This window comes from Acinonyx jubatus, chromosome E3 (assembly GCF_027475565.1).
Source record: "Acinonyx jubatus isolate Ajub_Pintada_27869175 chromosome E3, VMU_Ajub_asm_v1.0, whole genome shotgun sequence".
Classification (NCBI taxonomy): domain Eukaryota; kingdom Metazoa; phylum Chordata; class Mammalia; order Carnivora; family Felidae; genus Acinonyx; species Acinonyx jubatus.
In genome coordinates this window covers 34,363,919-34,388,211 of record NC_069398.1, presented here as the reverse complement: position 1 = coordinate 34,388,211, position 24,293 = coordinate 34,363,919, and the positions used below count along the sequence as shown (strand labels likewise).

Below are 24,293 nucleotides of genomic sequence, written 5' to 3'. Positions count from 1 at the left end.
TGCTCTGCCCTCTGACAGGAAGTGGTGGCCCGGCAAGCCCGGCTCGTGTCTGTGGCCTCCAAAACCCGTTGCTGCCATTTCTCCTCCAGCCGGCCCCGCGGGACATTGTGCTGGTGGGTCCTCGGCTCTTTGTGAGGGCCCCCACCGCAGTCTGCACGCCTGGCTCCCGGGTTCCTGTCCACGGGCGTCCCGACTCAGAAGACACCTCTGACTTGAGACTGAATATTCCTTTCAAGAAAGGAGGATCCGTCTGAGAAAAGGCTTATCAGTGGAAACTCAGAACTTTGAGGAAGGTTCTTGTAAAGTCACGGGCTGAGCCGGATTATCATCCCGTTTTCCGGATGGGGAAGTTGAGACCCAGAGAGGCTGTGATAACCTGCTCAGATCCCACCATTACTCAAGGATCTACGTGTTCTGACCCTAAACTCCTGCTTTTTCCCAAAGCTTTCAAAGCCTCCCTTAGGAGCCCTGCCTGCCATCAAGGCATTTGACCCAGGGCCCTCCTACTGCCTGTCTACGTCTGCCTGTGTCAGCCCAGGCGTCTGGGGTGACAGGCCCAGCCTTCTGAGCCAACCTAGGCCCAGACCGTGGCTGGAAGGAAGGGACTGGCGTGGCCTCGGTGCCTTTGCCGTCACACTATTGACGGTGGAAAGTGGGGAGTCGGTAGGAAAGGCCCATAGCTGACAGACAGCCCCGTGTCCTGGGGCGGAGCGGTGTGGGCGACCCCGAGTGTTGGCAGAGAGGCCCAGAACAGAGAGGAGGAGAGAGGAAAAATCCAGCACTTTGGAAAAACATCGCTAGCCGAGGGCGCGGCTGGGACATTAGCACCGTCACACCCAGGGAGCGGCCCCACCCTGGGCACAGTGCCTGTCCAGAGAGCCAAGAAAGTCTTGCCTCAAATGTGTCAATTAATTTTGGGGCCACATCCTGTCCAGCAGATCTCGCACCACTTGGGTGGCAGCCAGAGAGAGCTGGGCACGTCTGTGATCAGGGCTGCTGGGTCCTTATCTGCTAAGGTTGGCTGAGGCCTCCTGCTCTAACTGTGGCCATGAGCTCCTTCCAGAAGCCAGTGCTGATGCCCCTCCAGGGACGGATCTCACGGACATAATCCAAAGGAATCCATCCTGGGAGCACCTGGGTGGCTCAGTCTGTTAAGCGTCCGACTCCTGCTTTCAGTTTAGGTTGTGATGTCAGTTTGTGAGTTCGAGCCCTGCATCAGGCTTCGCTCTGAAGATACCGAGCCTGCTTGGGATTCTCTCTCCCCCTCACTCTCTGCCCCTCCCTGTCACACGTGTGTGCTTTTCCTCTCCCTCTCAAATAAACTTAAAAAAAAAAAAAAAAGGAATCCATCGTAGTACAGAGATAACTGTGGAGCCTCAGCCAGTGGGCGGTAAATGCCCAGCTGCGTCCCCCCGCGTCCCTGTGTCTTCCTGGGAAGTGGGAGCCCCAGGCCCGTAGCCGAAGAGGAACTAGACAGCCCTGGCTTTCCATCCTCCCCAAGCTGGAACTGCTTCCTGCCTGGCTGCTGGCTCACAGGCATGCTTGTTACCTGGCCTGGAGACGGGCCCAGGTGCCAGACGGAGCTACGACAGCAGCTTTGAGTGAGTCTGGTAAGAGGGCCCAGAACCGCGGGCCTGCTGAGTTCCTCCAAGGTTCCGGCCTTGGTTTCTACGCTGAGGGGTCAAGATTGTCCCCACGGAGCCTCCTGGCACTGGCCTGACATGCTGAGGTTTTGGGGCTCGGTGCTGGGGCCCGCCTCCCCGGGGGCCAGGCCGCTCCTAGGGCCTGGCCAAGGGGCTCTCTCCCTTTGCCATCTGTTGGCCCCTTGGCACACTGGATGAGCTGGAAGGACCCAAACGCCATCTGGGGTAGCAGCTGGGCAGCGGGGAGGTGGGTGGGCATAGAGGTTGGTGCCACGTCTTCTCATGGGACCGGATGTGGGCTCTTGTGGGCAGGGCTGCCTCTGTGGGTCACCTCCTTCAGGCCGGTGTTGACCTCACCCGGCCAGCTTCCCTCTTTTCTGTTGCCTGCCCAGCTCCTGGAGGCATTTGGGTTGGCTGCCTTGAAGGCCCGGGACCCCCACTTTGGAGGGATGGAAACCAAGGTGCAGACGGGGATGGACTTGCCAAGGTCACAGGGAGAGCCGGTGCAGAACCCTCGAGCCAGCCGCCTGCCCGGGCTCCCTCTACTCGCTCCTGCCCTCGAGGCACAGTGACCGCACTGCCCTGTGGTGGCCCCCGTGGCTCCTCCTCAGTGTGCAGTGTCCTCTGGTGAGAGCCCATGAGGGCTCCAGGGGACCAGAGGCAGAGGAAGGAGAACAGCAGGAGGCCTCCTGACTGTAGGTCCCAGCCCTTCACCCCACTGCACGGCTCCCACCATACCAGACCCCCTTGCACCCGCTCCCTCCTGTGTGCAAGGCCATCCGTGGCCTGGCGTCGGATCTGGCGGTGGCCAGGCTCACGCACCACCTCCCCGGGGCAAGGCTAGCGGCCTCCTCATGGTCTCCCCTCGCCTCTTCTAACCCTTCCTTCCCCTGATGACACCTGCAGGCTGTGACACTGGCTTTCTCTGAAGCCCCCTCTGCCTTGCGTCTCCCCACCTGCATTCTCTGTCCCCAGGTGGACCCTCTCTGCTCCCACGCAGAACCACAGAGGGTCCGCATAGAGCACAGATTTGCAGGACTTCCCTGAGAAGTACCCCCAGCAGCCATCTTTGCAGAGAATGAGCACATCTAACATCTGCGCAGGTGGAGGAAACGTTTGGGTTGGAGGAGATCGCGGCGTCACCACGGAACCCGCGGCAGCCTCACTTTGCACACCGGCCACAGCAGGGCACTACCCCACTGCCCCTGCCTGGCTGGATAATCGGCCATTTACAGTCTCTAATACTGAGCCAGATCCGTCTCCCTTGAACTTGGAAGCTGCACAGAACAGACCCGCGGTCTCTTCCACCTTGGATGTGTTTAGATCTCAGAAGACCGCCGCTGTGTCTTGTCTCCCCCAGTTTTCCCCAAGAAAAACTCGTATGAAGCTGGCAAGAGGGGAAGCCAGAGCCTGGCCGCCAGCCTGTCGCTGCTCTGGGGAGTTCGGCAGCCCCACCCCCTAGCCTCTGCCCCCACTTCCTGAAGAATGTTCCAGACGGGCAAACAAGAGCTGGCCTTTCTGTGGGGGGTCTGAGCCCACCTGAGTCTCTCCACTGTGAGGATGCCGCTCGGCTCGCAGACTGGTCCTGTTTTGAATGGAGATGTGTTCGGTCTTGTGCAGACACCTGGTGTCTTATGTAAGAATTTGCCACTGGAAGCAGTTTTCCTAGCCTTTCCTGAGCCCTGCGCACCAGGAGGGGGTGAGGACGGCAGCTGGGCACGCAGCCTGGCCACGAAATTCAGCAGTGTGCATGTGTGTGTCCGTGCACATGACTGTGTGTGTACGTGCTCGTGTGCATGGTGGGTGTCTTTGCACGTGTGTGTGGGTGTGCATGCATGCACGGGTGTGCACGTGTGAACGTGAGTGTGCGCACGTGTGCAGATGGGTATGCGCATGAGCATGCCTGTGTGTGTGCATAGTGCACGTGTCTGCCTGTGTGCGCGCGGGCGTGCATATGTGGACATGAGTGTGCGTGAACGTGTTGGTGTGTGGAGGTGTGTGCATGGCTGTGTGGCCATGTGCCTTCATAATGCGTGGATGTGTGTGTGAATGTGCCCACGTACATCTGTGTGTGGCCTCCGGCCAGACGGACGGAGGAGCAGCCAGACACCAGCCAAAAGTGCAGGAAAGTGCCATCCCAGGTGGCAGCTGGTGCTTACGCGGCTCGTGATCGGCTTGTGATCTGGGAGGCAGAGGGAGAGCAAGCCGATCCTGTCCTCAGGCACGCAGATAGGCTCGGAGCAGTCTGTGTGCTGACGTGAGCGTTCAGCGTCAGAGACGCTGTCAACAGAGCGGAAAGGCACCCACGGAGCGGGAGAGAATGTTTGTAGCTTGTGTATCTGATAAGGGATGAGCGTGCAGAACACACAGAGAACTGAAAGCCAACAAAACCCATTCACAAGTGGGCAAAGGATCTGAACGGACTTGTCTCCGAAGAAGACGGCGACGGCCGATAAGCACCAGAAAGGCTGCTCAGTGTCACTGACTCGTCCAGGAAACGCAAACCAAGACCACAGAGATCGCCTCACATCGGGAGGACGGCTGGTGTCAAAGTGGCAGGTGGTGGCCCATGAGGCCCTTGTGCGCCACGGACGGGAATGTAAGGGTGGACCCCGGGGGGGTCCGAAGGTGCTGAGCCCAGTGGCCCGGCCTCCTGGGCTCGGGGAGGTGGGCGTCCTATGAGGCTTAGCTCCTCAGCCTTGCTTGGGGAGGATGTTCACCTCTGGCTTCCCCTGTGCCCCCTTCTGAAGTGTCTGGGAGGGGCCCGGCTGGTGGCAACCCCGCGGGGGTACCTGGAGGAGGGCCTTGTCCGTGCAGGCCTGTCTCCGGTAGTTTGAAGTGTCTCGACGAGAGGGGGTCCCAGGGCCGCCCGCCTGTCACGTTGTCCCGGACGGGGGTGTCGTCACCAGGCTGGACGTGCTCACGTCTGGCGGGGACGTTGCTGTGTGTGACGATGGCCAGGCGTCACTCACAGGGCTTGAGCCAAGCCAGCGGGTACGGACCTCCAGCTCCCGGAGGCCGAGTGGCCTTGAGGTGTGTGCAGCCCTCCCTGCTAATAAGGACAGGATTGTCCGCCCTTTGTCAGGCTTTACCAGCTGAATCTTCCCACGACACTTTGAGCCACGTGGTAACTTACAATTGGGGGGGAACTGCCTTAAAAAGCAAAACGCAAGAGGTGAAATTAATTTTGATAATATATTTGAACAGTATTATCATTTCAACTTGTGAGTCATCTAAAAACTGTAAGATATTTTATATTCTAGGTGGTATGGGTGTTTTTGTACCGAGTCCTCGGAGGCCGGTGTGTACTTTACATTTTGTGGTACATCCCAGTCAGGACTGGCACGTTTCAGTGGTGGCCGTAATGGACTGCATGGCTCTGGGGAGAGCTTTCCAGAACGATTCCAGTTTTATGCATGAGGAAGCTGAAGCCCTGGGTCACATATTGAGGCCCCCGTCCAGCGCCTGCTCCAGGATCTTGTCCCTTGCCAGGCCGGGACCTTCCCAGGGACATTGTCTTGGCCCCTGTGATTTCCCTGGCAGTGACCCCCAGTGCTTCCACGGGGCTGACGCACCCCCGCTCACGCCAGCCAGGGGGGATCCTGCAGCCTTGTGCACGAGGGAACATGCGGAGCAGGGACCCTCTGGGAAGGGGGCCAGCACCCTCACCCGGGCTGCCAGGGTCCCTGGAGGGGCTACATGGAGTGGGGCTCGCCGGATCCCGGCGGCTCCCACCAGGGGGCAGTCTCGGGTCAGAAATGCGGCCTGTCTGGGGCTCTGATGGGGTCTCCAGGGGCTCTCCCACAGGCACACCTGTGCCGGCTCCGTGGTCAAGTGCGTGGGCAGTCACACGGCCTGGTGAATCTTGCCTGAGTGACGGGCCCAGGGCCTTAGGACTGCCGGGGAAGGGCAGACGCCAAAGCCCTCCGGGCAAAGAGCCTCTGTTAGGAGCAAGTGCCCGGAAGTTGGACCACCCACACGGAGGGCGGGGAGCTGGTCGCCCCGGCCTGGAACTTCCCCATATCCCCCATCTTGACGGTGGATACCCCCAAGCCCCTTACCCAGAGCATAAAGCTGGCAGGAGCTGGCCTTCCCCGGGGCCAACCCAGCCAGTGAGGAGTGTCCCCCCAGTGGGGCAAGGCGGGGTCCTGGAGCTCCACTGTCACTTGTCATCTCTGAGGAAGGGCACTCTCTGCCCTGGGCTCCTCGTGGGGGTTCCAGGAGACGTGCGGCTTGGCCTCCCCAGGCCCTGAAGCCCCGCAGACATGCCCCTGGGACCACCAGGCCCGAGCCTGTCTTTGGGCCTTCTCTGTTCCGGAGGTGGCCCCAGGACACCCTTGGACGCATGCGGATACGGCCGTGGGCCGCCCGAGTGCGGCAGAACCCGGCCGCCGCCCAGCCTGGGCGGAGGGCTCGTGTCCATCCTCTGGCACACACTTGAATACGTGGTGGGGGGGGCCCAGGGGCAGACGCTGGCCACCTTCCCACGGGTTGCTGACCCTCAGATCCCATTCTCTTGCCCTGACCCTTTTGGGGGAGCCCTTTGATAAGGCAGAAGATCCTGCTGCATTTCGGAGCCACATGTTAGTGTGCATCCATCCGTTCCATTCAAGCAGTGTCTTGTCTCTGGAATGTTCTGTCCCTCTCCTGAGACTTCCACCTACTGGCTCCCAGCCTGCAGGCTTTGTTCTCTCCAGGCCTCGCCTCCTACACATAAGGCCCCTCCTCCAGGCAGCCTTCCCTGACCACGGATAAACTCTTGCTACATTGGAAGTTGGAGCAGTGGCTGTCCCCACCCCACCTGAATTTATATTCTGATCACCTCTTCCCTGGGCCATTCGCCGTGTTGTTGTCATTACTTTCTAAGTGAGGAATCATCTACATACAGTTAAGTGCAGAAATTTACACAGCACGAGTCCGCCGTGAGACCACCACACGGCCTCTGGGAGATGTGGGGGGTCTCCCCGGGGTCTCCTGCCTCCCTTCCCTCCCTGTGTGCACGTGCCTCCGCGTGCCTCTTCCTGTAGCTGGGCTCGGAGCACACTTTCCACAACCTCGCCTACAGAGCCCCTGAAATCCTCAGCCTGGTTCCGAAGGGCTGCCCAGATGATGCCCACACCACAGTTTTCCCCTCTACACACTGTCCTCACCAGGCACCTCGCCTCCCGCCTCCACCCCCTTACTCCAGTTCAGCCCCCAGAACCCGGGCCGGCCCTTCCCTCGTGTGGCCAGCCCCAGCCCACCTCCTGAGACATTCCCGTTTGTGTCCTCGGGCCTGGCCTGGAGTGAGTGCTCCACGAACACCTGTTGGAAGAACAGATAGGGGGTTTTGCCTGGATCCATCACGGTTATGTACAATCCAAACTGACTTTGGCAAAGTTTAATTTAAAAAAGAAAGAATTTTGAGGTCTGGGGTACAGATGGCCTTTGAACACACACACAAACCTGCTTCACTCGTGCTGCACTCTCACGTAAGTGAGGGTAAGTAAGATAGTTTTACGGGCATAAATCTGCAGATGTAAGGAGGGCAGGAGAGGGCGTGACGGCAAAGCAAACGTTCGAAACCGGAGCAGAGGAGACAAATGGTAAATGACACGCCGTCCCGAGAAAAGCAAACCCTGAATGTCCGTGGGAAAGCCGAGACCAGCCCGACTTGTCCCCCGGATCCTCAGAGGGCCTGACAGGAGGTGTCACCGAGGCGTGCAGCGGCAGGGTGACACAGTCCCCAGAGCCCCTCCCCAGCCCAGCCCCAAGAGGGAAGGAACAGTGCTGTGTGCTCCTGGGCTCCCCACGCCCCACTGACAGCAGGGGTCCTGTACGGATGGCAGACGGGAACGGGCTTCCACACCAATCACAAAACGAGCATCTTCTCCGGGAACGGGCAGCAGGAGAAGAGACACCCAGCAAAGACCCTGACACCAGAGCTCCCTGGCCACCTGGTCCCTCCAGCCGGCCAGCCCTGTCCAGAGCCCAGAGCGTCCTGCAGCCTGCTAGCCCCTCAGTGGCTTCCTCCGTGCCCTTCTGGTCACTCACTCCAGGGGAAGCCAGTGCATGTGAGGACACTCAGGTGGCCCTAAGGAGGGTCACAGGTCGAGGACCCGAGATCCTTACCAGTGGCCGGTGGGAAGCAGATCGTTCCACCCCAGTTGGGCCTTCAGATGACAGCATTGCTGGCTAACACTTGCCGTTTGTGAGGGCAACCTCATGAGAAACCCCAAGCCAGAGCCACCATGCGGCAACACTCTAGAATCCCAACCCATGGAAACTAAGTGTTTTGACCTTTTATTTTGAAATCATTACAGATTTCACAGGAAGCTGCAAAGATAGAACAGAGAGGTCCTATGTTTTCCCCATTGGCTACATCTCGTGTAATCCTAGTATCGGGTCGAAACCAGGAGGTCGTTGACATTAGCACAACACGCGTGTCTCGTTCGTGTCCTGTGATCACGTGTGTAAATGTAGAGCCACCACTGCGACCAAGACCCAGGACGCCCCATCCCCGTGCTGCCCCTTTGTCGTACAGCCGCCCCCAGGCCCAGCGCCCCTCACCCTGCAGACCACGAGTCTGGCTTCTCTCTCTGTAATGTTGTCTTTTCAAGAATGTCACCTAAGTGGGGTCATACGGGACGTCACCTTTTGAAGCCAGCGATCCTCACGCAGCATGTGCCATGATGCCAGGGAAAGGTTCATCGTTTTTATCCCCGAGCCATCATCCACGGGATGCCCTGCCACGGATGTGCCGCTGATAGTCCGCTAGCTTCATAGTGGGCACAGTGGCCAGTGATGTTTGCTTGCTGTCCACACGTCCTCTTCAGTGAAACACATTTGCATAGGTTTTGTCCATTTTTGAATTGGATTTTTATTCATTTGGGGAGCTTTGTGCGTTCTTACGTGTTCTAGATAGCCCTTCATCAGATATGTGGTTTGCAAATGTTTGCTTCCAGTCTTAGCTTGTGTTTCCATCCTTCAGGAGGGTCCTCTGCATGGCAGTAGTATTTGATTTTGATGAGGTTCAGTGCCTTGATTTTTTTTCTTGTATAGATGGTCATTTGGGTGTCAGTTCTAAGCCCTAGATTTCGAAGATTTTCTCCACTATTATCTTCTAAACGTCTTATATTTTATATTTAATGTATGACCCATTTTGAGTTGGTTTTCTAAACCAGGGGTGGTGTGTAGGTGGAAGTTACTTTTTTGCCTGTGGATATTCATTGGCTCTGGGATTGTTCATTGAGAAGGCAATCTGTCCTCCATCGAACTGCTCCCGCACTTTTGTCAAAAGTCAGCCAGCCGTACCTACGTGGGGCTTGTCATGGGTTCTCTGTCCCGACCCATCAGTCTCTGCACGTGCCTCCTCCCAATACCCTCTGGTACTGGGATTTTTATAGGCATTGCATTAAATCTGTATATCAGATTGGAGAGGAGTGATACCTTCCCTGTGTTGAGCCTTCTAATCCATGAGCATGGTATGTCTTTCCATTTATTTGGTTTCTTTCGTCAGAGTTTGTGGTTTTCAGCATAGAAATCTGTACACATTTTGTTAGATTCACATCTATGCATTTCAGGTTTCTGTTTTTAAATGATTGTACATGGTATTGTATTTTTAACACAACAAAATGATACCACAAGCACAGATACATTAGTACCGCAAAAATAATCAACGTTTTTTAAAAATGACTTTGTTGAGATGCAGTCAGCACAACATAACATCTGTCGTGCGTGATTTCTAGTGAATTTACAGGATTGTGCAACCGCTACCACGATTGGGTTTCAGAACATTTCTATCACACCAAAAGCTTGTGACAGGCAGCCCCTGCTTCCACCTGAGTCCCTGGTGTGCGTGTCCATAAGTCTGCCTTTTCTGAACACTCACGTACATGGAATCCCACAGTACCCAGTCCTCCGTGGCCGGCTTCACCTAGCATCGTGTCCTTGGGGCTCATCCTTGTCGCAGGTGTCAGGACCTCATTCTTTTCTTGTAGAATAGTATTCCATGGTGTGGATGGACCACATCTGGCGATTCCATTCCCCAGGTGACCGGCACCTGGATTGTTTCCATTTGGGGGCTCTTATGTAGATCCTGCAATGAACATTCATATACTCGGTGTGTGGACCTATGTTTTCATTTCCCTCGGGCAGATTCCTGAGGGTGGAAATGCTGGGTCGTATGGTAAGTTCACGTTTAACTTTCTAAAGAAGCCGCCGCCGGGCTGCTTTCACAGAGCGAGTGTACAACGCAGGAGGCTTCCAACCGCCCCACATCCGTCCCTGCACCTCATTACTGTCTTTCTCGATTAGCCCTTCCAGTAGGTGTGTCCTGGCAGCTCATCAAGGTTCTCATTTGCATTTCCCTAATGACTGATGATGCTGAGCATCATGATGATGCCGATAAGTAGGCTTATCAGTTCATATGTCTTCTCTGATGACCTGTCTGTTCAGGTCTTCTGCCCATTTTTACATCGGATTATCTTCTTACTGACTCCTGTTTGTTTTATCCATATGTGTATATGGATGCGAGTCTTTTATCAGATACGCACTCTGAATGTATTGTTCCTCAGTTTATACTTATCTTTTCATTTTCTTAATGGTGTCACAAGAGAAATGTAAAATAAAATTAATATGTATTTATTTTTGAGGGAGAGATAGGGCAAGCAGGGGAGGGGCGGAGAGGGGACAGAGGATCCGAGGCAGGCTCCGCACTGACAGCAGAGCGCCCGATGTGGGGCTCGAACCCACCAACCGCAATGTGATCATGACCTGAGCCGAAGTCAGACGCTTAACCAGGTGGGACACCCGGGTGCTCCAAAGAGAAATTTTTTATTTTTGATGAAGTGCAGCTTATCGATTTTTCTTTTATGGATTGTGCTTTCTTGGTGTAATGTCTAACCCAAGATCATGGAGGTTTCTTCTGTTTTCTTACAGATGTTTTAGCTGTTACGGGGAGCATTTTGATTGATTGGTTGTGCGCGGCATAAAGTTTATCATTTGTTTTTTTCAGTACCTGATGGCTCTAGCGCCATTTGTTAAAAAGACTGTCCTTCCTCCGTTGAATTGTCTTGGTACTTTTGTTGAAAATCAACTGACCATAAGGGTGCCTGGAAGGCTCAGTTGGTTGAGCATCCAACCTCGGCTCAGGTCATGACCTCACAGTCTGTGGGTTCGAGCCCCACACTGGGCTCCGTGCTGACAGCTCACGAGCCTGGATCCTGCTTCAGATTCTGTGTCCCCCCCCCACCACCACCTGCCACCTGCCCCTCTCCTGCTCACTCTCTGCCTTGCTCTGTCTCTCAAAAAATGAATGTGAAAAAAAATGTTTTAATAAATTTAAAAAATTAATAATAAATAAATAAGTAAAAGAAAATCAACTGACCGTAAATACAAGGGCTAATTTCTGGATTCTCAGATCTGCTCCCCGAATCTATACGCCTGTCCTGTCTTGATTCCTGTGGTTTTATTGTAAGTTTGGAGGTTGGGTAGTGTTGATCCTCCAGCTTTGCTCCTCTCTTTCAAAGTTGTTTTGACTGTTCTAGGTCCTTTGAATTTCCATATAAATTTTGGGACCAGCTTGTCAATTCCTACCACCTCCCCACCCAAAAAAAAAAAATCTCTTTGAGAAAGATTGCATTGGATCTATAGATGACTTTCGGGGAGACTTGAACATGGAATGTCTCTCCATCCACTTAAATACTATTTTTAAATTCGTGTTAGTGATGTTTATTCTTTTCAGTATACAAGACTTGCCCTTCTTTTGTCACATTTATTCTTTTTTTTAAATTATTAATATAAAAGATGTACCTCAAAAATGGCCAGAGGGAAGAGATGTGCCGGGCAAGCTATGGGGAACAGGTGCAGAGCCGTCCTGGAGTGCACCACTCTCCCCAAATCCCCGGGTGTTCACCACCCCTAGAAGCTCTCTGAACACCATCCTTTGGATTTTTATGAAGGCTTCACCTCGCAGGTAAGGCTTGCTACCTGTCACATTTATTCTTAAGCATTGTGTTATTCTTTGTGCTATTGTGGATGGAATTATTAATTGCATTTTCACAATGATCATTGCTTGTACATAGAACTATAATTGAGATGCCTGGGTGACTCAGTTGGTTAAGCGCCTGACTCTTGATTTTAGCTCAAGTCATGATCTCACAGTTCGTGGGATCAAGCCCCGCATTGGGCTCTGTGGAGCCTACTGGGGATCCTCTCTCTCCTCTCTCTGCCCCTCCCTGGCATGCACACACGTGCTCTTGCGTGTGCACGCTCTCTCTCTGAGATAAACAAGTAAACATTAAAGAGAGAACTATAATTGATTTCTTTTGTTTTTGAAGATCAAAAACATACCCTGCTGCCTTGCTAACCTGGTTTTTCAGTTCTGGTAGCTCTTTGGGGGATTCCTGAGGATTTTCTACACAAAGGACCATGTCAGCTGTGAATGAAGGTAGTTTTTCTTCTTCCTTTGCAGTCTGGATTTCTTTAGTTTCTTTCGTTTTAGTTTGTTTTATTTTTTCCTTATTCCACTGGCCAGAGTCTTCAGCATAATGTTGAATAACAAGGATAACAGATATCCTTGGTTTGTTAGAGGGGGAAGAATTCAGCCTGTCATCCTTAAGTACAGTTATTAGCTGTAACTTTTCATCGATGCCTGTATCTGTTTGAGGAAATTCCTGTCTATCTCTGGTCTGTCACGAGTTTTTGTTACGGCCGAGTGTCAGTGTTTGTCAGATGCTTTTCCTGCATTTGTTGACACGATCATGTGGGTTTTGTCCTTTATTCTGTTCATGCAGGTTAACTGGGTTTTCAACGTTAAGCCAACTTTGCATTCCCGGAATAAGTCCTGCTTGGTCATGCTGTGGGGTCCTTTTTACATGTTGCTGCATTCGGTTTGAACATTGTGTTGAGGATTCTTACATCTGTGTTCGTTCCTGAAGACGTCTGCAGTTTTCTTTGGCTGGCTTTACAATGTTGCCCTTGTCCTTTATCTTGTGGTGAATCGGGCATTATTTCTTCTTGAAGCATTTGCTAGAATTTACCAGTAATGCCGTCGGGGCTGGACTGGCACTAGCGGGAAGGTGTGGGCGAAGCCACCCCAGCTCTCTTACGGCTGCTGTTTGCATATCCGTGTACCTTCATCCGTTTGTGTCTTTGAATCCAAGACTTAGATAGCATACAACTGGAGCTTAACTTTTTAAAGCATTCAACAGTAGAGTCGGAAAACCTCTGCCTTTTGATTGGGATGTTTAGGCCCCAGTTTACATGTCGCGTAATTATTGACATAATCAGCGTCTGTCAACCTAATTCTGTGGCCCTCCAGTACCGACCGAGGGTCCTACAATTCGTTTCGGTTCTGACCCTGTGGGGTCATCGCAGACCCCACAGGTGGGGGGCTGGGTCCCGTAAGCTGACATCAGCTGTGGGCCTGGGGTCCCCAGGCTGCGCACACACGGGTCTGACTTGGCTGCACGTTCGTCTTTCCCACGACCTCCCTCAGGTCAGTAATTCACTAGAATGACCCACAGAACACCAGAAAGCACCGCACTCAGGATTGCAGTCACATGACGAAAAATGCAACTCCAGAACAGCCAAATGGAGGAGACAGCATGGGCCAAGGTGTGGGGGACGTGGGGCGTCAAGGTTCCACACGCTCTCTGGACGCACCACCCTCCCAACATACACGTTTCCACCTGGAATCTCCCCAGACCCTCTCTGTTTAGGGAGTCTAGATGGGGTCTCACTACTGGGGCATGGCTGATTAGATCATTGGCCATTAACGATTGGACTTGGTCTTGAGCCCCTCTCCCTTTCCTGGGGGGAGGGAGGAGTGAAAGTTCCAACCCTCTGCCCCGAGGTTGGTGCCTCCGGGGACCACCCCGCCATCCAGAGCCCTTCCCCCACCCCATCAGCATAAACCCAGGTGTGGGCTGCAGGGGCTTATGAGGAGTAACAGAAGGTAACACTCAGGAAATCCTACAGGTTTTAGGAGCTCCGTGCCAGGAACAAAGACCAAAGACATACACCTGATTATTCCACACTTAGGCTCACATCTTTCATTTTGCTGTTTACTTTCTATATGTCTCTTCTCTATATTTTCTTCCTCTGTTCCTCCTTCGCTACCTTCTTTCGTGTCTTATAAATATTTTTTAGTGTGCCATTTAAATTTCTCTGTTGAGTTTTGTAACTGTATTTTTTAGTTTTTTTCTCACAGCGATCGCCCTGGGGATTGCACACGCCTCCCATCACAGTCTCTTTCTGACTAGCACTGACTTCATTCCAGGGGTGCCTGGGTGGCTCAGTCAGTTAAGCGTCCAACTTCGGCTCAGGTCATGATCTCACAGCCTGTGAGTTCGAGCCCCGCGTCGGGCTCTGTGCTGACAGCTCGGAGCCTGGAGCCTGCTTCGGATTCTCTGTCTCCCTCTCTCTGTGCCCCTCCCCCACTCGTGCTCTTTCTCTCTCTCTCTCAAAAATAAGTAAAAACATATTTAAAAATTTTTTAAAAATACTGACTTCTTTCCAGTAAAACCTAGCAACTTTGCTGCTTGTAACTCCGTGTCTCCCCACTGCCCCTTGCTGTTGGCAATACACTGCATCAGGGAGATGTATGCACGTGGTCTCGCATGTCGATGCACTCAGTTATCACCCCCAGCACTTTTCATTCTGTCTGTGGATTCGGGCTACCACCTTATGGCACTTCTGTGCAGCCTGGAGGACTTCTAGCATTTATTGTGAGAAGGTCTGCTAGCAACGAATTCCCTTAGACTTTTCACACCTGGGAATGGTCTTACTGCATCATCATTTTTGAACGATAGTTTTGCTGGATATGAGATTCCGGGTTGGCTTTTTTTTTTTTTTTCCCCTTGAGCACTTTGACCAACCCATTCTCACTGTCTTCACTGGCTTCTCTGGTTTCTGATGAGATGTGCGCCGCTGATCCTCTCGCTCCTGAACATGTGAGGATTCTTTTCCTCTTGCTGTCACGTACTTTTCTCCCCGGTTTGCTTGTGAACTGGTGGCGGCCACGGGCCAGCAGGTGCATGCAATAGCCCCGTCCTTGCAAACTTTGTTCAAGACCCGAGTCTGGGAAACAGAGGCGTCAAGCAGCCTGCCCTTGCTGATCTGGGCGGTGAGAAGAAGGGTGCAGCCAGAAGACCCTGCAGGTGCCTTCAGTCTCTGAGAGGGGAGGGCAGACCCGGGATCGTCCGCATTCCAGCACCACACCGCGCAGGGCAGGGCAGGGCTCCAAAGGAAAGCTGGCGTGTGCTGCGAAAGGGGCAGATGAAACCGTGTCCCCTCCCTCTGGATGGGGAGGAATTAAGGAAGGTGACAGTTTTCAGGGAGACAGTGGAGAGAAGGGCGTATGGGCAGAGTGGTCAGTGGGGCAAAGGTTTGGAGGCAACACTGTGCAAACAGCATGTGCTCTCCCTGCCTGGGGACAGGAGCACAGAGTGCAGAGGGACTGCTGAAGCCACTGGTGTTGGCTCACACGTGCTCGTGATCCAGGTCAGAGTAACCCTGACATTGTGCCAATGCTGCCCGGCACAGGGTGGGCATGCCCCCCGCCCGCCCCAGTGCCTGGTTGCTGCAAGCCCTGACTCGGAGCCTTGTCCCAAGGCTGCCCCAGACTCTCGGATGGACTTCTCCAGGCCTCCATTTCCCCATCCACGAAGCCAGGGTGCACTCACCTTCCCAGAGCTGCCGAGACGCTGGAGCGTGGGAAAGTGCTCAGCTACACGTCCACGGCCGAAGACACGCCAAGGCCATTGTGCCAGCCCGGTCTCCTGGGCACTTGCCACACTCTGGCGCCCAAACAATGCCCGCCTCTGAGCGGAGCTGCGGGTGGGCCGTAACCATGGTGAAGGGCCCTGCAAGGCAGCAGCACCGACTGCCTGTCCAGGGCCAGCCCGGCCTGCGGCCCCGGTTACGGCTTTGTCCCGCGGGCTGGAACTGGTCCCGTGCGGGCTCAGAATGGCTGGCTGTCAGGGAGGGCAGCGCATACTGAAAAGAAGCGGACTCGTGGCTGGAGAGGGGGTTGAGGTTGACGCGAGGGTAGGGGCGCTGTTTCCAGGGTCCTGAAACCTGGTTTCAGGTTTGGGTGGGAGCACGGCCTGGCTCACTGTGCCTGCTGGCGGTGCCTTGCCCGCACAAGGAGCCTCTCCACACACCCCCACGCCCTCTCCCTCTGTGTGGAGCCCCACAAGGTGCAGGGCCTTGGTGCCCCCGGAAGGAGGCTGCCTCTCCAAGTTCCGGGATGTTCCAGGCAGCTGGCCAGAGAACGCAGGGTCCCCTCTGGGCTTCCCCGGGCTCTCTCACAGCCTGGATGTGCCTTGGCCACTGGCTCTGCCCCCTTCCCACGAAGTGTGGGGCCTCTGCCAGGATGCAGAGTAACCAACTCCTCTTCAGCCATGGGGGTCAGAGTCTCCCCAAAAACTGTTCACAAAGCCATGTTTGCAAACTTAAGACCTCATTTTTTTTTTAAGGAGGAAAACAATAAAATCAGCACTGAATATTTCCAACTACAACCACCCTAATATCTAGAAGACTCTGGCGTGAAATTGCCTGGGTTCAAATCCCAGCTTTGCCACAGACATGCTGTGTGACCTTGGCAGATGCCTCCCCTCCCTGTGTGTGAAACCCCTCATCTACGAAGACCACCACATAGGGCTCTTATGAGGATAAGTGAGGTCATTGCTGAGTGTTTCGAAAGGATGCTTGCTCTCCTGAGCCCTGGGAGCCTGGCCCCGCTGTCTGTAGGACCCCACCCTCCACGGGCCTCCCTGGCCTGACGAGCCTTGTCCCCGGGTCCCACCAGGCCACCGGCCAGAGGGGACGACCCTAGGGTCAGGCATCCATACCAGCACCACCTCCTGGAGGAGAACCATCGAGCCCCCAAGAGCCAGGGCTGTGGGCTCCACCCAGTCAGCTGGGGGTCAGCGCACCGGGCTCCCTCGGTGACATCCGTGGTGCACTGGCACTGCACCTGGGGTGCCCTGCAGAGAAGGGGTGTGAACAGGGGGTGCCGTGCTCCCTTTTTGTCTACCCACCTCCACCTGCCCGGCAGTCCTGGGGACAGGGCAGAGGGGGGAAGCCTTTGGGTCTCATCCAGGAGGAGTGCTCCCAAGGGAAAAGGACCTCAGTGCCCAGGTGCAGAGAGGACACGATCCTCTGGCAAGTATCCCCAAGATGAGAACCCCCCCACGTGCCCTCCCCCATCTCGGCCACCCTGCTTGGCCCGCTTTCACCTCTACCCCAGGCATCACCTGCCTCAGGCACTGGGTAGAAGCCGCAACCCCTGCCCCAACCCCTCCTTCCGGGGGTCCCTCCTGCCCAGGGTCCCTCCCCCAGCCCCACCCGCACATGTGCTCCAAGTGCCCCAGCGTCCCCTCCCCCTGGGTCCTGCAGCTCACGTCCTCCTGCCTGGGAGTCTCTGCGGCCACCTTGGGGGCAGGGGGGAGAATGGGAGGGCACCTCAGGGTCGTACTGTGCCTCCGGAGCAAAGGGCTGCTTGGTGCTGAAAAGACAGCTCCAGCGGCCGAGCCTGTGGAGTCTGGAGTCCGGAAGGAGGGAGCTTGGGAGGCCCGCCTGCCCCACTCGTGGCCTGTGCCTGTGCTGCCTGATGACCAGTGGCCGAGGGCTGGGGGCCCAGGCCGGGTGGGGAGGGAGCTGAGACCCGCGTCCAGGTCCTACTGCCGCCCCCCGCTGTTGTTCACACCTTGCCCCGCTTGCCCCTCTCAGTGCACCAAGTGTCCCCCGCCCGGCCGCCCCAGGGCCCCACAGCCCCCAGGCTTATGGAGGCAGCCGTTACCCCATTTTGCAGAAGAAGAAACCAGGTTTCAAAAAAGAGGCGTGAAAGAATACTGGACGCTAGTTAAGGATGTGTGTGCTGGGAGGTCCAGGTGCAGGGCAGAGTTGAAGTGTGCGGACACCCAGGACTGCTGGCCAGGGGGAGGCAGTGGAGACGGCGTTATTTCTGTATCCAGACAGCGTGTTTACGGGTGTTCGCTGAAAGCCACTTCCAGCTTCCACATGTTTGAAAGTTTTCATGACAAAATGTCAGGGCGGGATTGAAAATGCACATTGATGCAGACGGGCACTTCAGCCTGCCGTCCCCTCCCCAGGTCCCTGGAGCCAGCTCCACAGCCCGGTTTCCGCCCCCCCCCCCCCCCCGCCCCCGAGATGCCCGAGGGAGACTCAAGTCTCCGACTGCACGGGACTTCTGGCGTGGACACCTGCAGGGCCCCAGTGATGGGGGTCCTGGAGCCTAAGAGCCCTTCCCTCTCACAGGGACTGCCCTGGGGCCAGAGGTACTGATGGGTTGGCCACTCGAGGCCACCTCTGCCCCAAGCACATTGCCCTGGTAGCCCCAGCCCTCCTGGGTCGTGATGACACATGGTCAGAGCTCAGCATCATGGGAGCCATACGGGGCCAGAGTGGTTGTAACTGAACTTGAAAGAAGAGGAGACATCCACGGGCCTGGCAGGGAGCAGCTCAGCACGCAGGCAGTGGAGGGGCTCAGGTAGACCACATCTCCTGTGCTCACAGCCGCCCCATCTATGCATTCCATCCTCCAGCCCGTGCCAGGTCCCGGGTTCCACAGCGAATTACGCAGGTGGGGCCTCTCCGTTCTCAATGCCCTCCAGGCCCAGGCTCTCATTCTGGGGAAACTAAGAGTGGGTCTTTGCCACTTGGATTTGGGGATGGGGAAAACCCGTGTCTGGAGCGCCCTCTGCTGGGTGGTCTGTTTCTCATGGGGCCCAAGAGGTTCAAGGAAGGGGCTGGACTATGGGGGGGGTGGGGGGGCTGGAAGGCACTCCCCACCCTGGGGTGTCCAGGTGAGGCAAAGCAGGACAAACGTTGGCTTTAGACCAAAGGCTCGAACTGACTGCCCCTGGGACCTTGCTTAGAAGTCAATGCTGGCTGTAGGCCTCACCATAGAGGCCAGTATTTAAAAACAGATTTCAGATAAGTTAACTTCAGATCTTTTAAACCCAGAAGATCTGCTCACTTGCACACTTCCCTGCGCACGGGTGGAAGGGGCTGAGTGTGGTGGAGTATGCACCTTCCTGGTAGCCACAGACCTCACCAGCCCCTATTGCCTGCACCCACCGGCTTCACGTAGTCACGTGGGCCCGTGACCATTTGCACTCTCTCCTCCACCATCCAGAGGGCTGGTACCTTAGGCCATCCAGTGGCATCTGAAGCCTGTGGACCCATAGACCCAAACCTCCAGGGGCCACTTCCTCCTCGCCAAGGCTTCTGTGTTTCCCCAGACAGGCCAGGCCCAGTGAGTCCCCCTACACACACACACACACGCACACACACACAATGGAGAAGGAAACGGGTCCTCTGAGAGATTAGGCTCTGTTTTCCCAGAGCAGGGGGCTGCTCCGATTGACCTCTTTCAAGTCTTTTGGCTTGAGTGCACCACCCTGCTGATGTCTTAGGGTCTCTGAAAGGCATCAAGGAATGTGTGTCCTCCTTCCAAGGAGCCTCTGTTGTGGCACAGAGGAGGGACAGAGATGCGGGGGGGAGAAGAGCAGGTTTAAGTCGACGCTAGAATTCGCTTCCAGTCACCAGGGAAACGGGCTGATGTGGTGGGTCATGACCTGCCTGTCCCTGGAAAGGTTTAGGCGGGGCCTGGTCCCACATATTCACTAACTTAGCAGATATTTGTTGGTGTGTACGATGTGCCACGCATTGCTTCAGGTGTGAGGAATCCCGTGGTGAGCATCCCGCCCAGCTGGCTGTGTCCTGGCACTGAATGTCGGCGGGGGGAGGTTGCTGGGGGCCCTGTGACGTGGGAAATCCCAGGACCACAACGTGCCACTTGGAATGGAGGCCTGGAGAGTGAAAAGGAGCAAGCCAGGCTGAGTCCTGGGGCAGAGCGACAGGGAGGAGCTGGTGCAAAGGCCCTGAGGCAGAGACAGCACCGTGAGTCCCAGGATTGGAAGAGACCGATGAGCAGGGGGACGGATGAAGCCAAAGGTCGGGGAGGGGATCGCGTTTGTTCTCAGCTCTTGAGTTCAGGGACCAGCTTCAATGGAAGCCCATATGACTCTGTGGCCCCTGCTGGGGGGTGATGTCTCTCGCTTGTCCAAGTCTCTGAGTGATGTTCCTCAAGTCCGTTGTTCACTTCTCCACTTATTCATTCATTCAGCAAATATGCCCAGAGCTCGCTGTGCTCTGGGGCGGCCAGGGCTGGGTGCTGGGCTGAGACCTGGTCCCCGACCCCGAGAAGAGGCAGTGTGACGGGGGGTGGGGAATAGAGGCAAGTGGAGATCAGGGAGGCCTTCCCAGAGGAGTTATCATCTGAGCTGAGGGACCGGCCACGGGACTGCCACGCTACAATGGGACACAGTTACAGACAGGCCAGACAGGCACCTACACACGGTGTGCAGAGGGCAGGGGGGAGTCAAGACAGAAGAGGGTGTGCCACCCCTACAGCAGGACCCTCTGAGATCACAGCTCCCCGCACCCCCTTTCCCAGAGGGGAGACTGAGGCTCAGGAACGCAGTGGGTCTGGCGCCCTGTGGTCCGAATTGCCCCGTGGCAGCTTGTAGCCTGGAGTGGATGAAGGGCTGATTCAAAGCTGACTCAGCCCAGACCAGCGGTTGAGGGGCAGAGTGTGTGTGTGCGTGTGCGTGCATGTGCACACGCATGCATATGCGTCAGATCTGTCAGACCTGGATTTTTTGGCTTCACCCCTCATTTGCTGAGCAAGCTTCGTCAAGTAACTGGACCTCTCTGAGCCCGTTTGGCCCAGATCTTGGGAGACAGCGCGGGCCTGGCCCTTGGTAGAGCCCAGCAAAACTCGCACGCGGCGTCTGACTCTGAACCTCAGGCCATCCCCGGGCCCAGTGCTCCCTCCCACCCCCCACAGGAAAAGACAGCCTGGCATCGTCTTTTACTTTTTCCCCCTCCCACCTTGCATTGCTACTGGGGAGACAACTCTTCCCCATGAGGGGAGCCTTTTGTCTGCAGGGAAACTGAGGCCCAGAGAGGGTGTGCAGCTAGCTCAGGTCACAAAGCAGGGGCCTGGCACCTTGAGCAGGGAAGCCGCCGTCGCTGGGCACAGAGTCCCCAGGAGCAGAAGCGGCCTGGCCCGATCACAGATGCAGACACGTGGGTGACCCCCTTCCCGCCACCCCAGTCCTCCCCAGGGTGCATGTTGGCCTGCCGGCCCCTAGCTTCCCAGTTGACACAAAACACCAGGCCTCCCCCAGGCGGGGGGCGGGGGGCGGGGCGGGAAGGGGCTCCTGGGCCAGCTGGGCTGTGGCCACAGGCAGGGAAGTGCACGGAGACAGGAAGGAAGCAGCACCCCTGGAGTCTGGGGCCACCATTGTCTCACCTGGGGGTGGGGGGGCTGAGACGGCCCCTCAGCTCAGGACGGCAGCGAGTCAGGCCGCTGGGCTGTCCCCTCTCTGGGCCCTACCCCGCTGCCAACTTCTCCATACTAGTCTCAGTGTCCCTGTCTAGAAAACCTCAGAAGGCCAGATGCACATGGTGTCTGGAATTCTGCATCAGGGGACAGTCTGACAAGTGCCGGCCAGCCAGCCAGTGCTTCTCCTGAAACAGCTCATCTGAGCCTCCCTGACGATTCCCTATGAGCGGAGGGCTCCTGTTGTCCCCCGAAGTTCAGGAACTTGCCCAAGGTCACACATCAGGGCAGCGGGGCTGGAACTCAGATCCAGGCAGCAGGTTCCGAAGTCCAGGGCCTGAACTGCTCAGCCTTCCCGTCTGCTACCCTGACCTGCTTTTCTTTAAATAACTCGCTGGTACAGGCTAATTACTTGTTAAGCCTCATCCTGGGCTGTGACATCACCTATTTAATTCAGATAGATGGATAAACAGACAGTAGATAGATGATAAGTCGATAGATAAGGAGACGCATGTATGCGTAGATAGATGAGCTGGGTCTGAAGCCAGCCCTGGAGGACGGCCAGCTGCACTCAGTGTCCCCAGACGCGGCCCTCCAGGGCTCCCTCCCTTCCTCTCCCCCTCTGCCCCCCCCCCCATTTTCACACACACACACACACACACAGAGCAGGGCTGGGAGCACGTCTCATTTCCAGGTGGGACGAGGAGAAACAGGAAAGACTCCTTCCTTCCCCACAACAGGAAGCAGGGCGAGGAGGCTACGGACCTCCCAGCAGACTGTCCTCACTGGGCAGGATGCGCCCCCAGGCTGAGCCACAGGGCTGCGTGCCCAGTGGCCTTGCAAGGGCAGCTGGCCAGGAGCCCCCTGTCCTCTGATGTCATCTGACACCACTCCCAAGGGAAGAGGGGAAGAGGCAAGGGGTCAGACCATCCCCAGGGCGGAGGTCTCAGGGAACACCCCGCCCCCATCTCGGGGGGGGGTTGTCTAGGGCTGCAGCCATCACCCACCTCACCCCGTCCCATCCCCCTTATAGCAGCCAAGCCCCTGCAGCCTGCTCAAACTTTATTGAAGGTGGAGGTGGAGTGAGGAGGGGCCCAGAAGCACAGACCACCAGCCCCCCCCCCCCCAGGGTGGGCTCCAGGGACAGGAGACAGCTGATGGCTTAGGCTCCCTCCGGGGACTTCAGGCGCAGCTCAGTGGCCCCCATCCCTGCAAATATCCAAGACACCCACCTCAGCCCCCGCCCAGACCCCAGCGCGGCCTCGGGGGTGGGATGTGGACAGTGGGCCCTGCCCCCTCGGGCTTGCAGAGGCGAGGGGCAGCGGGGCTGGGGGACTAAGCCCACAGCCTCCCTCCCAGGCTGATGGGGCCTGATGGGTCCTGGGGACAAGGATGCCCAGCACAGTCCCTGCTGTGCTGGGCAGGGGGCGGAGCTGGGTGGCTGGGGCGTGCGGGTGCGTTACCACCAACTCAGGTCCCTCCTGGCCAGCTCCACCTGGGCCAGGCGGTGGTCACTCAGCACCTGTACCCGGGTGATGCCCGCCAGCGGCCGGTGGCGGTGTGCGAACTGTAGCACCTTGTGGTCCTGGGCGTGGACGTGGAAGTGCTCCGCATCTGAGCTCACCTCCATCTGGGGACGGGAGGCCGGTGACCCACGGGTCCCCTCACCAGCCCCATCACGCAGGCCGGCCCCGGATGGGAGCTCTGGGCCCCCTCCTCTCTCTGAGAAGTGCTCCCACCCACACCCAGCAGTGAGACTTCCAGCTGGCCGTCTCCCCGTCAACATCCATGATGAGCCGGGGGCACAGGACATCTGGCGCAAAGCAGCCAGACAGCCCAGATGCCTCCACAGGTACCCCCGAGCCCGGCCTCCCGGCCTCCCCCAGGGCTCCCTTAAACCTACGGGCCTCCCCTCCCCTGCCCCCGGCACCTCAAAGGGCTCCCCCAGCACCAGCGGGAAGACGCCGGACACCTCCTCCTGGCCCCAGCGGCCACCCTGGAAGGTGTTGCCCACCATGGTGGCGCTGGAGAAGCGGGGCTTGACGTGGAAGGCAATGTCCCCCGCCTCAGACAGGAAGTTGATCTCAAACCTATGGGGGTGTCATGGGGGTTGTGAGACAGCAGACGGCTGGGAGGTCACCCACCCAAGGCCAAGGGGGGGCCCCCGGGGAGGGCGGGGGACCTTACTTGTCCTCTCCAGAGTCAGAGTGTCCCTGGACCAGCAGGCTCCAGCCCGGGGCCAGGCCCCCTGCACAGAAGGCTTCAAACTGCGTGCAAAAGGGGGGACAGGGTGTACCCCACTTGTCCAGGGGGCCCCAGCATGTGCTGTTCCCCAGGACCCTGGCTCTCTGAGCAACATTCCTTCCTGGCGGGAGGGTGGAGGCCCTCCCAGCCTGCAGGCCTGGGGAAGGACGCCGGGGACTCGGGGAGTCTCCCCCACCCCCGCCTGGGCCCGCTCCCTTCTCACCCACCTGCAATGCCATCTCATCACCTTCTGCGGGTGGGGAGCATGAGCGAGGGCATATAGGCAGGGGGGCGGGCGGCCTGGGCGAGGTGTAGGAGCCCCACCCCTGGGACGGGCGACAGGAGGCTCCGCCCCTCCTGCCCCACCCCCTGCTTCGGTCCCCATTATCAGCAGGTCCGTCTTTCCAGTAAGAGAGACAGGGTAGCTGGCTCTGGCCCCCTCCCCACCCCACTTCCCTTTTTAGGGTCCTTCGGAGGGGTCCCAGGAAAGCGGCTTCTGCCCCCACCCCCAGCCTCTTCCTCCAGGCTCCCAGGGACCCAGACCCTCATCTCTGCTCAAGTGAGGTGGGGGGAGGGGAGGCAGCCTGCCAAGCCTGCCTGGGTCTTCTGGGGGCTGAGCCTGTGCCCCCCAGCCCGGCCCAGCCTCCCCTGGCTGCCCACTGCGGCCTCCAGCTGGCCCCATGGGGCCCTGTGCTGGGATTAGGCTGGGGCTGTGGTCAGCGCATTCCAGGGCTCTGGCCGACGGCGTGGGGAGAGGGCCTTTCCCACACCCCGGCGCCCCTCCTGGCCTGGTGCCCCAGCCCCTATCAGCCGAGCTGGGGAGGGGGCCGGACTGGGATCCCCACCGAGCATGTCGGGGAGACGGGCGGGGTCTCCCCAGGCTTTCCGGGCCACCGTGGGGCTGCCCGGCTGGACTGTCCAGGGAGTTGGCCCAAAGAGGGAGCAGGCTGGGTCCATGGAGCACGGGGCTCTGCGTATGGTGCGCGTGCAGGTGGGTGTGCAAGTGTGTGGTTGCGGGTGAGCGTGCTGTGAGTGTGCAAGCATGT

The 24,293-nt window shown here is 57.1% G+C and overlaps 1 protein-coding gene across 1 annotated transcript; it reads right to left on the bottom strand.

Annotated features, from left to right (window-relative positions):
* Positions 1-22,054: 22,054 nt before the first annotated feature.
* GRIFIN (galectin-related inter-fiber protein) lies at positions 22,055-23,498 on the bottom strand. Its single transcript, XM_053213003.1, has 4 exons — positions 23,191-23,498; positions 22,934-23,093; positions 22,467-22,633; positions 22,055-22,212 (listed from the first exon to the last, which is right to left on the bottom strand). Exons 1-4 carry the CDS (start codon positions 23,484-23,486, stop codon positions 22,197-22,199), a joined length of 639 nt encoding a protein of 212 aa, XP_053068978.1. The 5' UTR covers positions 23,487-23,498; the 3' UTR covers positions 22,055-22,196.
* Between the last annotated feature and the right edge of the window lie 795 nt (positions 23,499-24,293).